At 35.8% G+C, this 16,700-nt stretch overlaps 1 protein-coding gene across 4 annotated transcripts; it reads left to right on the top strand.

Annotated features, from left to right (window-relative positions):
- The first annotated feature begins 490 nt into the window (after positions 1-490).
- LOC137959278 (probable Histone-lysine N-methyltransferase ATXR5) lies at positions 491-15,329 on the top strand. 4 transcript variants are annotated; one of them, XM_068806669.1, is made up of 7 exons: positions 491-876; positions 1,009-1,098; positions 13,409-13,641; positions 13,735-13,835; positions 13,925-14,137; positions 14,719-14,813; positions 15,076-15,329. In XM_068806669.1, the coding sequence occupies exons 1-7, from the start codon at positions 564-566 to the stop codon at positions 15,093-15,095; spliced, it is 1,065 nt and encodes a 354-aa protein (XP_068662770.1). In that variant the 5' UTR covers positions 491-563; the 3' UTR covers positions 15,096-15,329. The 4 variants fall into 4 exon arrangements, with proteins under 4 accessions (XP_068662770.1, XP_068662771.1, XP_068662769.1 ...); XM_068806670.1 differs by having other exon boundaries at positions 14,703-14,813; XM_068806668.1 differs by lacking the exon at positions 15,076-15,329 and having other exon boundaries at positions 14,719-14,967.
- The last annotated feature ends 1,371 nt before the right edge of the window (positions 15,330-16,700 follow it).

The raw sequence follows: 16,700 nt of genomic DNA, 5'->3' as shown, positions 1-16,700 counted from the left end.
ATGTATATTGATTATGCCCAATTTTAAGTAGAGGTCATGCAGAATTTTATACAGGTATTATATATATAGATTATACTTAATTTTAAGAAGAGGTTATGCCCAATCTTATACATGTATTATATATATATGTTATGCCTAATTTTATGTAGAGGTCATGCCCAATTTTATGTAAATTGTATATATAATTTTATATTCAATTTATTTGATATATATTTTTAAAATTTTTTTAAATGTATGTTGAGGCTCGAGTTCGGCTCGAAACTCGGCTCGAGATCGGTTAAAATTTTTGAGCTCGATAACAATTTTAGGCTCGATGCCACCCCCAGTTTGCACGATTTGCATAACAATTTAAGATACTACGTTATGCGCATGTTAGCAAAAAGTGGTGAAGCAGTTGAAACGGTGAAACTTTCTATTTTTGGTCTCGGTCTGTCTGGTGTCGCCTTCACATTCCCGCGGCTCTCTCACCGTTTCCAGTCGCAAAGTCTCTGCAACGATAGTGCCCCACTATATAATCCACCACTGACTTGCTCGAATTCACTCTTCTACCCTCTACACCATCCATGCCCCCCTCGAACCTGACTGCGCAGAAGCGCACTGAGGCCCCACGATGCCTCTGTGCGCCGTCGTCCCCCGGCAAGAAATTCAAATCCTTAGCTGAGATCATGAAAACGGCAAAGAAATGCGAGCTAGCCGACGAGGATTTAGTTGATGTCTGTTGCGTTGAATGTGGGTCTGGTGACGGGGAGGAGGAGATGCTTCTGTGTGATAAATGCGATAAAGGATTTCATATTTATTGCTTGAGACCTATCGTCGTCCGCATTCCTGCAGGCTCCTGGTTTTGTCCTCGCTGCTCTGGCAGGGAAGAGGTTAGAGGTAACTTTTTGGTGTTTCTCCTACGCACATTTCGTCAATTCTTTCTTCTTCTTTTTATTTTCTTTCCATTATAGTTTTGTAACGATCTTGAAGGACGGATATGAATTTCTGTACGTTTTGTTTGCTATTTAGCTTTCCCGCTCAGGCAGACAAAGATTATGGAATTTTTTCGGATACAAAAATGCATGCATGGGGCAGGGGGAAAATGTAGAGCTTCTCCAGGTATTTTCTTTTATACTTCTTTCTTTTGGATTCTTGGGCTTCTTATTCTTCTTCTTTTCTGACTATTTTTCGACCCACCCATCCCACTCAATGTAATAAAACTGTGGAGCACTATTCTAGTTTTCAATTTGTCATTGTCTTTGACTTTATGGTAAATCATAGGTTTTTTGTTTAGTCTAATCCACTATTATGCGCTTCGATCTTTTTTTTTTTTAAGTTGTGTTACCCCCTAATTGGCTAGAATTTTTATGGTCAACGTGGTAGCCAAATGAGAGCTTTCATTAGTTTTGGTACAAAACTGTCAGAATCAATATAATCTTTTGGGATGAAATGCCTAAAATCTAATTAGTCTTTATAACAAAAATGAAATGTTATTATCAAGCAGACAATCTGGGAGTTTAGGTCTGAATCTGCATATGCCATTTTAGTGAAGGGAGAGAAAAGAACAAATTATAGATTTAAAGATAGAAACTAGAAGTCAATGGAGGAGTTACTGTCATATGAACCAACTGTTGAATGATTAGAAGTATTTACAGAGATTCACTTGGACAATTGAAACGGATGAAGCATTAAATAAATCATGAAAGTGGATTAAAAATCTTCAAGTAGTCATCCATGAAATTTGCCAAGCTTTTAGGAATAATATAAAATAAAAGAAACCAAAATAAAAAGTTTTTCACAAAACCAAACGCATGGCATTTGGTGACCTATATGACAAGTTAGGACCAAAGGAATGAATTAGAACAAAAATGCTATCAAGCCACTATTGGAAGGTTGATTGTTCTTAACAAGCTTCTTTTGCATCAACATCCAAACATCATCACAAAATTATGCAATGTGCTTTGCTCATATCTATTTGTTCCAAGCTGGGACTCCACATCCTCCTACTTGAGGGGGAGTGTGAGAAATATAGAAGATGTCTCCAAGAATAGTACAATATTTTTTATGAAGGATGTAAAAACTTTTATAAAAGAGGGATAGAAGAATTGTAGTTCAATTAGATGTCTTTATTTTGTAGTTATAAAGTTCTTTTCTACTCAAGTTACTTAATATATAGAAAATTATTTTCATGTTGCCTATTTTTTTATGAAGTTTAGAAAGAGGAAGTCAAAGTATATCAGCTTTAAAAGTCCTATTCCTTCTTTTCTGAGTTTTTCAGCACTCCTTATTGTACTGAAACTTCTGGTAATCTACGGTCTGCTTAAGAACATCTCTTAGCATTGTGTCAAACAACTACTTTTCTTTTCTCTCATGTTCTCCTCTCTTTCTATTATGTTTTTACTTATTATTTAGGAAAAGAATGAGAAAATATGATTGCCATCTATTGCATGCAAAGGCCCAGAATAATGAACCACAAATTAGTCTAGAAAGCAAAAGTGTAGAAGTACATGGATGAGAAAGGGTTATAATAGACCGTGGTAGAAGTGGATGCAGGCTGCTGCATAGAAACCTGTTCTATCTACTGGTGGAAACTGTTATAATTCTTTGGGGCACACCACATAGTCTAAGTCAGAAGTATAAGAAGTGTATCTATAATTCTATTACCACCTGACTAGGCCTAGCAGGCATTAGTGATCCATGAAGGTACACTTTACTGAAACCAAAAGGTATGACAACCCATCATAATGTCCCTCCTTGGTTTCGAAGGAGGTTTCTCTAAGATCAGCTTTCCTATGAAGTTGATCGATCTCAGTGTTAGCTCTACAATCAATGCACGTTTGCCAACTTCTATCCTCTTTCGGCATTGTTACAGCTAGGATCACACACAGAGTTGTACTTTCTTTTAGTAGTTTTTGTGCTAACTATTCCCTTTGTCTTCTTAAAACTTCAAGTTCTTTAGGTAATAGGTGATAGTGCATCTGGCCAGGTAGTGTAGTATCTAACATCATCCCAATTGTTTGTTGTATGTCTTGCATGAAGGCAACCCAAGGGACAGATCTAAGCGAACTTGATTTTAGAATGCATTTAGAACTCCTTACACTTTTTCATGTGTAGAACCTACTTGTTTGGAGTGAATCCCACTGGACATGAGAGCAAAAAATGTCTTGCCAACTTTCAGTTCTTGTTGAATGTCTGCCAAAGAAAGGCAAGCTATGGATGTGCACTTGTTAAGTAATATTCTTAGTTGAGTGGTAGTTTTTTAGTTTTTTGCCATCCATTAGAAAAATGTATACATGCTCTTGTGCCTAGGGGTGGCAACGAGCCAAGTCACACTCGAACAATGGTTAATTTGAGCTTGTCAGAAGTCAACGTTGAAACCTTCTTAGTCTATTGCAAATTTTATTTATCAAGCCTGTTTGTGAGCCTTCAAGCTGAGCTTGACTATACATGAGCTCAGCTTGATCCAACTAACAAGCTCAGCTCAAGCTGGGGTATCAAGCCGCTTGCAAGCTGGCATGGCTTAGTGGGACTGTTATCTGTGCCTATTATCTATACTGATTAAATTGCCAATATCTCTCAGATAAGATATAATATGCACCTTGTTACTTGGAACGATCCCACTTTGGCTAGTCATTTTGGGATGAACTTGGATTCAATTTTATCATGGTATCTAAGCAGGGTGTTTGTTTTCTTAGACCTAGTTTATGCCCTGTTTGTCTTGTCTTGTCTAAAATCTGTTATGTGTTTGTTTAGTATAGACATGAGGGAGAGTGCTGGTGGGAATAATCCTATGTAAGTGAAAGTTTGAATAAGTATTGGTTATTAGTCAGGAAAAAGCATCCTTATTTTGGCCAGTCATATAGGAATGAATCTGGATCTTACACATTCATGGTGAGCTTTTGTCTTCAAGTTTCCTTTAGTGTCTTGTGTGATCATAATATGTGACTACCTGAATCAATTATAACTTTTGCCATATTACTTTCAAGAGATTATGTATTGGCAAAGAAGTGATGCCTCAGCCACATTCCATCTATTTAGGAGCAACAGTTTCGGCCCTCCAATTACTTGCAATCAAGGGACTTACTTCAGATCATAATTTCTTAATCATAATATCATGAACCCAATCTAAATAATCATTTTGCTCTTGTCCACCTTTTTTTGGATCATAGTAAGAAAGGGATAATATTTGGAAAAACTCTTGAAGGTGAGAAGGTACAAGAGTTGGAGATAATTGATACATCAGGTTATATAGAACAAAGCAAACAAACATAGGAAAAAAAAAAAAAAAACCAAGAACCTAATGGAAAATTGATTGGAACTAAACCTATAGGCAATCCTGGATTGGTGGGTGGGTGGGTGGGTGGTTGGGCAGAGTGATTCGGGATTCCAAGGGGGACATTCTCCTTGTCTTCTTGGCTCCCTTTGGATAGTGTGATTCCACTGAAGCAAAGTTGAGGGCCCTTCTTCAAGGCCTCCGGCTATTTCTTGATAGCTTCTTCTCCACCTCATTGTTTTTTACTTTTTTGAAATGGATGTGTATATTAACAAAAAGAATGACAAAGAAACAGGGAGCAAATCCCTAACAACAAGAGATTGAAAAGTTGCTCCGGACTTGGCAAACACATCTGCCACCGAGTTAGCAGATCTAGGAATGTGAGACCAAATACAAGAAAATTGAGAAGCAATTTCAAGAATTTCCCGAAAAGAATTCCAATGCCGCCACGGGGGGAAGGACACATTTTCGCACTAACCAATTACCAACTTCGAGTCCCCCTCAATGTGAAGAGGATCACTATAATTGTCTCGGAAAACGTGGAGCCCATTGAGAAGACCTTAGAGTTCAGCCGTCGTTGAGTCAGCAATGCCTAACGGACCAGCATACAACAGACACTGATTGCCTGAGGAATCCGAGATAACACCCCCAAAACCAGCCATTCCAGGATTACCTAGAGAAGAACCATCAAAATTTAACTTTAGGAAACTAGGCTCTGGGGGGGTCCATTCCTGCATGACTGGGATCTTGGTTCCACACTACATCTTTGCAATGATGCTCCAATTATCGCGGATAGATGAACCAACAAAGGAGGAGAAAAGCTTCTTTGTAAGGAGCCATGCAGAAATCTGACCCGACACACAATCAACAACCCTTACCATAAAATTATTTATAGCATCAAAATGCCTCCGGTTACGCTCATTCCAAAGCCCCCATGGAATGAAACCAGTGCAAGCGGATATCATAAGCTTTCCAAGCCTAGGAAGGGGAGAACCAATGAGCATCTTGTTGAAAGAAATTAGATCAACTGGCATACAGAATTGCAACCCCGTCTTACCGAGGATGGAGGTGTATACATTCCACGAGAAAAAGCATTGAAGCAGGATGTGATTGACTGATTCGACCTCAGAGTTGCCGAGAGGGCAGAGAGGATCAATAGTTGGGTGTCCTCTTCTTCTAAGCACGTCTGCCGTGAGAATCTTTCCTTGGCAGGTGCTCCATACGATTTTTTTTAATCTTTGGCGGGGTGTAGAGACGCCATGAAAAGAAAATCTAATGATCTCTTTGGTTTGAATGCCAACCATTGATAAAGCTGTAAGCAAAGGACACAAAGAAAATTCCGCTTTTATTAGGCCACCATATCATCTTGTCAGCAATTAAAGGCCTCAATCTACAGGATTGCAAAGATTCCATCAAACTACTTGCCTCCAAAGCCTCAGTATCTGAGAGACCCCTTCTAGGGTGCAAGTTCAAACATCCCCTTCAAAAGCCTCTCCAACCGATATTTCCCTACATAAAGATAGGAGGAGGAGGTTCCTGAATGCTGACTGTAAAGGCTCTTGACCCGTCCACCAATCCTCCCAAAACTTTAAATATCTGCTGTTACCAACATAGAATTTGATGGCTGAAGAAAATTTGGAGATAAGTAAATATAATGATCTCCAAATTGGAGATAAATATCTCCGATTGCCTCTTGAAGTCCACCAAGGAGCAAGACAGCCAAGCTTAGAAGATTAGAAGACACATTTTTGAACTTTGAAATCCATTTTAAGAGCATGACTTGGTTCATAGCCTTCGATTTCTGAATCCCTAAACCTCCCATATTTTTTGGCATGCAGACATCCTCCCATTTGACCAAATGCTACTTAAAAGTATCACTTGATCCTCTCCATAGAAATCTTCTTTTTAACCTATCCATGGTATTACAAATTGAAACAGGGCAGAGCATAAAGGACAAAGCCTAATTTGGGATACTTGCGATACAAGGCTTCAAGAGAATGAGTCTGCCAGCTTTGCTTATAAATCTGCCCTTCCAGGTTACCAGACATGTCTCCAATTTTTCCACCACAGGATTCCATAGACTTTGGTTTATACGGCTATTGAAGAGGGGAAGACCAAGGTAGGTTGATGGGATGCTAGAGGTTTTACATCCAAAGATGTTCGCCAACTCTTCTCCACCTCACTGTTGAAGGAAACTCAATAGTGGTCATCACTTGGGCCTGGGGAGAAAAGGTCTCCTCCAGAAAGATTCATAATACTTTGATGAGTTTAAGGATATTAGTCGATATCTTGTTGTTAGCTGGTTGAACACCCCCTAAAAGCACCAATAGCACAAAGGTCTCCTCCAAGAAGATTCATGATGTACTTTGATGAGTTAAGGATATTTGTAGGTCTCTTGTTGTTGGATGGTTGGTAGCCCTAAAAGCACTAATAGCACAGCTGATACTCGTGCAAGGGAAGAAGACTCTTGTTAACACCTTATTTTTGGACATTCCTTACCCTTGTGACACCATTTTACATCTATCTTTTTTCTGTTTTTTAATTTTTTTGCCCTTCTATTACTTGTGCTTTGTACCTTTTGCTCTGTTTTGAGCCTTCATAATGATCTTTTGTTCCCATTTCTCTAAGGAAAAACGGTACAGCAGATCACCCAAGAGGTAAAGTGTGCTTGATAACACTGTTGTTGAGAAGCTCCACCTAGCTAACAAGCAGCCAAGCCATTGGCGCTTCTTGCAGTGTAGATATAGGTGATGAAAAGTGGTTTGCATATATCCTTAATCTCATCATAAAACCTCAAGAAATGCCACGGAGGTCATTTCCAAACACCAGCTGATCACAGTGGCCAAGTTTTTCTCAACATGCTGCTCCAGATTTCATACAATTATCTGCATGAACTGACAGGATCATGTGGTTCAAGGCTAACTAATTAGTCTGAGTTATCTTTACCTTAAGAAAAAACCAGCTCCATGAGGCTCTAATAACTGTCAAGGTATCAAATAAAATTTGTTGACTACCCAATTCTTCATTATTCTTAGTTTTCTCAACTGCTACCAATTTGATGTTGCCTGTTAGTTTAGTACTAGCTATAGTTGAGTTGAAAGCCTCTCTTTGCTAAATGTTGTTAAAGTTTGGCCTAGGTCTATCCCAAAATGAGTAACTGAAGTTAGGAACCTTTCCCAACTATAACAGAACAAGATTTTTCTGACTTTAACCTTTCGGGATTATTCAATAACTCTCCCATTCAAATCCAAGCATAAACAAATGGACAAAGGGCTTGAGATGGTAAGAACATAAATAGGGTACAATGTACACAGTCACTAACTAGGCTCAATAGAATAGATACTCTAGTTTGGTACTATGGGGGGGTTAGTGCACAATGTACGTGCAGAGGGAAATGAAATACAATGAAAAGTACTTTCCCTGGGGAAAGTGAGAGGGAATGTAAAGTAGTTGTTTGTGTTAGTGTGCGCAATGGAAAGTGCAGTGTAAAATACTTGTTTGTATTAGTGTGCGCAATGGAAAGTACAGTATAAAGTACTTGTTTGTGTTAGTGGGCACAATGGAAAGTGTGGTGTAAAATGCATATAAATTATTTATTAAATAAAATATTTTGATGTATCTGACTATCAAAAAATTAAATTAATATTAGTTAATAAATAAAATATATTAAATATAATAATTAAACAAATGCTTACTTTTATATTATTAAAATTGTAATCAAATTTTAATTTTGTAATATCTAAATATAAAATAATTATACAAATATCGTACTACATAGCGTACTACACAAATACCGTAATAATAAAAATAAAAATAATACACATATAACTCAATCACCTTTTTAATATAAAAAATTATATCTGTTCATACAAAAGTACAACATAAAAAATATTTAGTGGCATTAAAACATAATAGTCAATAATTTTGCCACATCTGAATTGCTAAAACATCTCGATAATATGATACTCTTGCAGATTGTACTGCAGACTCCCTCTAAGTACGTGCGACTAAAATAAAATATTTAAAACAAATAAAAAAATAAAAATAACATAAGTGAATATAATAAATAAATAAATTTTTTTTTAATAACATAAGATATGTTTTAACATTAAAAACCACTAATTTAATATAAAAAATAAAAATATATTTTTCAATAACATAATATATTTTTATGTATTATTAATTAATAATATATTGTCACAAAATTTAAAACCATTGGTTTAATTAATTATAGCAATGGGATAATTAAAATATATTAATATAGTAATTATAAAATAAATATATTAAATAAATAAAAATAATTATTTTATAAATAAAAAATATAAATTATTATTTTTACGTCTGTTTAATTTTTCCTAACTTAGGAAAAATTAAACCATCTTCTACCTGCGCGCGTCGTCTTCCTCAGCGGCAGAAGATTACGACGACGGGCCAGCGAGCAACGGTGACGGAGGCAGCGGGCCAATGGGCAACGGTGACAAAGGCGGCGCTTCAGCGGTATGCCGAGAGGGAGAAGAGAGGGAGGCCGGGAGGCTTTACGGCAGAGGCTCGGCCTCCCGTGCTCTGCGACGGAGGTCGAGAGGGAGAGGAGAGGGAGGCCAAGAGAGAAGAGAAGCAGAAGGTCGTGAGAGAGAAAAAAATTTCTCCGAAACCTCGTTTGACAAAGGTTCCTCCCCGACAACGAGATGTATTTGAACGATGGTAAGTGAAATCCTAGCTCGACCCCTCGAAGTTTTCTACAAATAGAAATCAATATTTGAAGTAGCCAAGGTCAGACTGCAAGAGAAGTTCGAGCAATAGTAGAACGCTTCAACTGTTGAGCCGTCTTATGCCATCAAGAACGAGACTTTACAAGGAGAATTATACATCCAAAGAAAGTTCTGTAATTCTATTTTCTTACCTATTCAACCAATTCTCTATCTGAGTTTTCTAGAGGGTAAGTGATTACACTCTCACTTACCCAAAACCATTAGTGTGCGCACTCGAAGGAAAGTGAAAGTGAATGAACCCGTTCAATCACTTTCACTCGCTCTTGTGTAAAATAAGTGAATATGGATTCCCACCCAAATCGTGGTTCATCCACTTGAACTCATTCGCTCAACACTCTCTGCGTTCCACTGCTCGAACTTTCCTCTCCATCCTCGACCTTCCCTTGCTCGACCTTCTCTCTCGGCTCTCTCTACTTCCTCTCTCTCACCTCTCGCTCTCTGTCGGCTGTCAGAACCTTGTCTCGGAGCTCCCTGCTTCCCCTCTCTCGCCCCTCGCTCTCTACCGGCTTGCCGTGCTGCCTCCTCTCGCCGTCCCAACTCCTCGCTTTCTTCCCCTTCTAGCCATCTGAATGCTTTTGTGATAGAACGATGAGATCCTCAAGGATTTTTTTTTATTATATATTAGATTAATCGACAAACCCTTAATAAATAAAACTTAGAAATGTTTAGAAAAAGTTCTTTGTCGCAAGGAGAGAAGAATTAAGACACTAAACATGTCACTAAGCTCGAAAATCTATCCATAGCTGTTATCAATTGTTGTATGAAAGTCTTTTTATTTTTAATTTCTTATAATTAGTTAAAATAATAATTTTATTTTACTTCGTAATTATATTATTAATTTATACTACACTAAAATCAATCTTATATTATTAATAAAATACCATATTTATTTATTTCTTATATTCATTACTGTTAATACTATATTAAATTACTAATTTAAGAGTGATAATTAAGATATTGTTAAACTAAGAATTTGATCAAGTATCTAGACATTATAAAAGTAAACATTTTTGTTTGAGCATTCTATATTTTATAATTAATTAAATTAATAATTTAATTTTAACTCATAATTATTGTATTAATTTAGACTAAACTCCAATCTATCTTAATTTATTAATAAAATACCCTACTTAATTATTTTTTATGTTAATACATTTTAATATTATATTAAATTACTAATTTAAGAGTGATAAGTAAGATATTGTTAATCTAAGACTTTGATCAAGTATCTAGACATTATAAAAGTAAACATTTTTGTTTGAGTATTCTATATTTTATAATTAATTAAATTAATAATTTAATTTAACTCATAACTATTGTATTAATTTAGACTAAACTAAATCTATCTTAATTTATTAATAAAATACCCTACTTAATTATTTATTATGGTAATACATTTTAATATTATATTAAATTACTAATTATAAAAGTAACCATGATTGTTTAGGTTTATTATTAGTTTAGGTATATTATTTGTTTAGGTATATTATATAAAGTAACTCATTCTCTTGTTTCCACTACATTTTCCATCTTGGGCATTAACACAAGAAAGTACTTTCCAGTGCACTTTACATTGAGCACACTAACACGAAAAGTAATTCACAATCCATTTCACTTTCATTGGTTCATTCACTTTCACTTTCACTTCCCCCCTTTAAGTGTACTAACCCAACCTCCCCAGGAGACTCTTTAAAAGTGGAAAACATGAAAGACATACCTGACACATGAGTTGTGGCTCCTGAGTCCAAAACTCAAGCAGAAGTAGGACACACATGTAGAGCAAACGTACAAGAATTAGCCAATGCGGCTATAGGAGTGGAAGACTGAGCCACAAAGGCTGAAGAGGAGGCAGAAGTCAATTTGGCAATGTGCTGAAGCAATTGTTGCATTTCATCCGATGTTCCAGGTGCTATATCCACTATAGCTTCAGGAGGCACATTAGTACTCTCATGATTGCGGGAGTTGACCTAAGTGGGTTTACCAAATTTTTCCCAGCATTTTTCAGAAAAATGATTTGTACGGCCATAGTGAGCACATTTCCTATTTGGCCTAGCATCACCTCTTCCTGTACCTCTGCCTTGGCTATCTCTTCCTTTGCCTCTATTGCTTCCACCGCTGCCCCTGGATGACTCTAAGGAACCCAAAGTATTTAGTATTGATGCAGAAACACCAATCACATCTTTATTTCTCTGGGTTACAATAGCATTCCCTACATGTAATATTCTGCTATAAGTTGTGGCTAAGGACAAAACATCTTTTGTGGCCAATAGTTGAGCCTTAATAGTGTCAAAATTTGCCCCCAAACCGTCCAAAAATTCTGCAATGTGCACTTGTCCATGTTGTTTTCGTGTTTCCCTTTCATCAACAGTAAAGGGTTGGAAAACACTTATCTCCTACAATATACCAACCAACGCACTGTAATATTTCGTGACAATCCTCTGACGTCTCTGGAGGTTAAACTTCTTGGAATAGAGTTCATAAACATGAGACAAGTTGCTCTCTTGACCATAAACATGCTCTAAAGATATCCACATGTCCTTGGCAATGTCACAATTCATAACCTAATTCCTTAATTTGGAATCCATGCTGTTAATCAACCAGGTTATAACCTGACTGTCCTTGGCTTCCCTATCGTCATTCAAAGGGACAGGACGATCCCGAATGATTTTAGACTTCTTCTTAGCCTTCAAGTATAATTTAACTAATCTTGACTGACTAAGATAGTTTTGGCCATTCAGTCTCTCAATAGTAATCATAATTTTTTCTTTCCCTTCTAAGTTCTCAAAGTCCCTCGAAGGGTTAATAACCTCACAAGAATCAGCCATATATACCACAAGACAGCTGCAAATAACACAAATTAAATAGCTGCATAGAGATTGTGGGCGCAACATCTCAAAAAAATTAAGGTTTTATCAATTGGGAGTACTAATTGCCCCTAATGTCACAAGTCCCTCAAGGCTGAAGGCAAAACCTCACAAAAGCTCCAACTTTTAAGGCTGATGTCAGCTAACCTAGTAGTGATGTAGGTAAGCTGAACCTAGTAATGGGCTGCGTAACAAGTATATGGGAGGAAATCCCAATAAAAAAACCCTTTATTGGGAGGGCACTAAGCTAGCTCTATGCACTTGAATCTGCATCAGCTATGAAGAAACCAAAAAAAGTTAGGGTTGACATCAGCAGGGTCCAAGGTGATGCAAATAGAGGACCTATGGGTTGCACGCAATGCAAAAATGAGTAATTTTTCACTTAATAAACCCTCAGAGCTATTCAAACAGCGGTAGAAACCATCAACCCTAGGGTTATGGTAGAGGAACAACACCAAAGTTTCAGATTTTTATCAATCAGTTAAAGGAATTTTTTTCGAGAAATCCCCATTTTAGGAAGTTGCAAACCTCAATGGAAGGAAGAGGAAGACTTCACATGCTTGTAACCAGGTCAACCTGGGTCTGATACCATGTGAAAATTTGGAATAAGAGGGATTGAGAGAGAGAGAGAGAGAAGGAGAGGATAGAAAAGTAGAGACAGCAGCAAGAGAGAGAGATCTCTCCAGATTAGGGTTTATTAAGTCTTCAAAAACTTACTGATGCAGCCTAGAATTATGACTTCAAAAACTTCCTTTTACAAGGAAAGTAGATTCTCAGTTACATCTAGAAGAAAGAGTGGCGTGTCCTTTCAGGGCATTCCTGGTCAATTTGATATCAGATAACACATGACATGTTTTAGGTTTGTGCTAAGTTTAACAGGATGAACCTGTCTTAGGGTGCTAGTAAAGTTTCTATGGTCAAAATAAGCCCAATACAACCTCATGCAAGTAAAAAATCAATGCAATAGGCCAAAAAACATAAAAAGGAAATGTGGTTGCTGAATAGTGCACTTGAATGATAAATGGTTGCACATCAAGTTAAATGAACCTATGGTCTAACTACATTAACCAGTGAGGAAACATAATGTCTGTGAATGGTTATTCACTATCAATGACTTAGTATATGCAAAGATGAGCTATGTCAGTCACAATCACTTTCCAGAGTTTATATACGAGCATAAATTGTTGCCACACCAAAAAGAAAGGAAAATTGATAGTGCGCTACTTGAGTCCACCTCTTCCAACACCTAAGTTTATTTCTTTTGTGTTATTGTTGCTTGCCACATATATAAATCAACCTGCACCTCTGTACTTGCTCTCTCTCTCTCTCTCTCTCTCTACATATATATATATATAGCTATGATGTCTGCTGTATATGTTTTACCAGAGTTATTGATGGCAATCCAGAATTTGCCCTGAAATGTATTCTTCTACTTTGCACTAACTACTTGTTAGGTGCCAAAGTTTTATGTTGGTTGCTGTTGCATGACTGTTGCTCAATGTTTACGTTTTTGTATTTTTAAGTGGATGTTCGGAGGCGTCGAAGGCGTCCCGTGTCTTTCGTCACAAGTAAGAAGAGTAGGAAATTATTGCCGTTTAATCCTACTGAAGCTCCTGTGCGGAGGTTAGAACAAATGGGTTCCCTTGCTACAGCGCTGAGAGCGCTAAAGATGGAGTTTAGTAATGAACTCACTTACATGGCAGGAATGGCACCTAGGTCTGCCAATCAGGCCATGTTGGAGAACGGTGGAATGCAGGTGTGAATTTTGTTACTCGTAATGTGTTTCATAACTATATTTTTTTCTATGCATCTTAAACTTTATTTGTTTGCATGTGTTGAAAACTTTTAGGTTCTTTCCAAAGAAGATGCAGAGACATTAGAACTTTGCCAAACCATGTGGAAGCAGGGGGAATGGCCTCCACTAATGGTAGTTTTTGATTCACTCGAAGGGTACATTTTTCTTGGGACCTATATTTATTGGCTGGATTGGCGTCCTTGGTTAATGGGTCTAGTTAAATTGAAATCACTTTGACGTGCAGCTTTACTGTAGAAGCTGATGGACATATAAAGGATCTAACACTAATTGCAGAGTACACTGGAGATGTTGATTACTTAGTGAACCGGGAAAATGATGACTGTGATAGCATGATGACCCTCCTTTTATCTACCGATTCGTCCAAAAGTCTTGTAATTTGCCCTGATAAACGAGGCAATATTGCTCGTTTCATCAATGGCATCAACAATCACACTCCGTAAGTCTCATAGCTAATCTAATTTTTGCTAAATGTTTTTTGAATTGTGATATACTATTTAATCGGTTATCATTCCGTTGCATGACTGTCCTTTTCACTATGATTTGTTTGAGTGGATAATTCACTGTTGATTCGTCTTTAGATGCCTCTCAAAATAATTTTCTTTGCACTTCCACCCAGCTCCGATAGATTGAAGATGGTAGCTATTTTCAACCATTAAAATAGGATCATCATAGCCACTTATTAAGGTTTCATATCCATAGTATCTGTTAACCCTGAAAACTCCTTTCTCCCTCGTCCCCTCTTTAAAGAATATATTTGCTTTTAAATTCTTTCATGTGCTGTGACATGTTTTGCCGATTTCAAAGAAGGCACTGATGATGATATTGTGTTTGTGCATGATTATTGAATTGCAATTAGTGACTATCTATTTGGCTCAGTGTTGGGCAACACAAATTTTTGCAAATTATAAAATAAGACTGAGGCATCTTTATTATAAGCACGGTCGTTTTCCATAATTGCAACTTACTGATATGGAAATTTTATACATTTTGTTCTCAAAAAGTCGCATGTTGGGGCAGGGAAGGCAGAAAGAAGAGGAATCTAAAATGCGTAAGGTACAATGTTGAGGGTGAATGCCGGGCGCTACTGGTAGCCACTCGTGATATTGGCAAAGGTGAGAGGCTCTACTACGATTACAATGGATATGAACATGCTTATCCAACACATCATTTTGTTTAAATTTCATTGATCTACCATTTAACTAGTTTGGAGGAAAATGTAGTTCAGGATCCATCTGGTTCCTTTTTTTTGGGGGTGGGGGGGGGGTTGGGGTTTCTGTTCTTAGCTTTGCTCATTTCTTCGCTGCATTTGCGGTTTTGTAATTGTTATTATTTGCCATGAGCGGGAAGAGCTTATAAAAGAAAGTCTTTTTTCAGCATTTAATCTAACTGTATAATTGCCTGCTCGAGGTATCTTACATGGTTGATCAAATAACCTTTTTAAGCTTCTGAAAGGGCAAAGGAAGTATGGAACTTCATGCAGCCCTCTATGGTCGGTGATGTTGAAGTGACCTTATCGTTTCTGGGTGGATCTGACTGAAATAGTCTTCTGGTTTATATTTTCTGAAATTTCTTTGTGGAACAATTTTTTTCTCCTATGGAGTAGACAGTTCATTTTTTAAGAAGAAAAGTTGAAATTGTAAGTGAATTCACTTTCTTGTTTCACTCGACACTGAGACTAAACTAATTTAGTTGGATTTTAATGGAAATACTTATATTATTTTATTAACAAATATCTTATTTATTTATTTATTATATTCATAATTTTAATATTATAGTAAAATAATATTTTAAGAGTAATAATTAAGATATCCTAAGAGTAAGAATTTGATCAAGTATCTAGAGTAAACATTTTTGTTTAAGTATTCTATTTTTATAATTAATTAAATTAATATTTTTATTTTTCTTTGTAATTATTGTATTAATTTAGTCTAAACAAAAATCTATCTTATTTTATTAATAAAATACCTTATTTATTTATTTGTTATATTCATGATATTTAATAGTATATTAAATTACTAATTTAAGAGTGATAATTTAGATATTGTAAAAGTAAGAATTTGATTAAGTATCTAGACATTATAAAAGTACCATATTTGTTTAGGTATATTCTTTTATATTCATTTAATTTAATTTTTTATTTGAAAAAATTAAATTATTTATCTTATTTTAAATAAAAATTTAAATAAAACTATCTTAATAAATTTAAATCTATAGGGTATTTCATTAATAAATTCATTCTCCACTTTCCACTAAATTTTTCTTTGTACACATTAACACGAGAAAATATTTCACACTGTATTTTCTATTGAATATACTAACACAAAAAAATAATTCACTTTCATTTTCACTACACTTTCAAAGTGCACTAACCCCTCATGTCTTCCTTTAGTACCCTTTTAACTCTCTTTGATAAATATGGTGAGACACTTACCACTCATTTGGTTGCTCTTTTTCTCTCATTTGATTGTTTTTATGTTTTTAAACATGGCTTTTATTTCTTACATTGAGTATTATAGAATCCTATATTCCATTGAAATTTGGAAGTTTATTAGTGGCAAGAAAAAGAGTCGAAGTGCAAAAAGAATATGGCTCATTCCTCATTTTGAGCCAATTTTTTCATTCATTATTGGAAGTTTGATACATTACATTTTTGGGGTTAATTTCCATATTGAGCAAGATGAATAAATTTTAAAATAATAATGTATAGTAATAATATCATTAATGTTGTTATTATGATGATGATGATGATTATTATTATTAAAAATATGTGATTTTGGGACAAAAAAAAAGAAAAAAAAAAAGTTTAAGAAGAGGAACAACTTGCTGCCTTAGAATCCGAGCCAGAAAAGCCTGTTTAGCTTCTTTATAATAAGGGTTTAAGTGAAAATTTATAAATGGATAAAAATACCCCTTAATACTCAAAATTACATATCTCCTAAAATACATGTCCAAATTAAGTAAAAATTTAACTAGAGATCAAATAAGACATTATCTATCTA

This window comes from Aristolochia californica, unplaced genomic scaffold, assembly GCF_029961685.1.
Source record: "Aristolochia californica isolate CCGP_79_NKW_82.1479 unplaced genomic scaffold, dmAriCali1.0.hap1 SCAF_3, whole genome shotgun sequence".
NCBI lineage: Eukaryota > Viridiplantae > Streptophyta > Magnoliopsida > Piperales > Aristolochiaceae > Aristolochia > Aristolochia californica.
The sequence above is the reverse complement of the archived record's forward strand: the minus strand, read 5'-3'. Positions and strand labels throughout refer to the sequence as shown.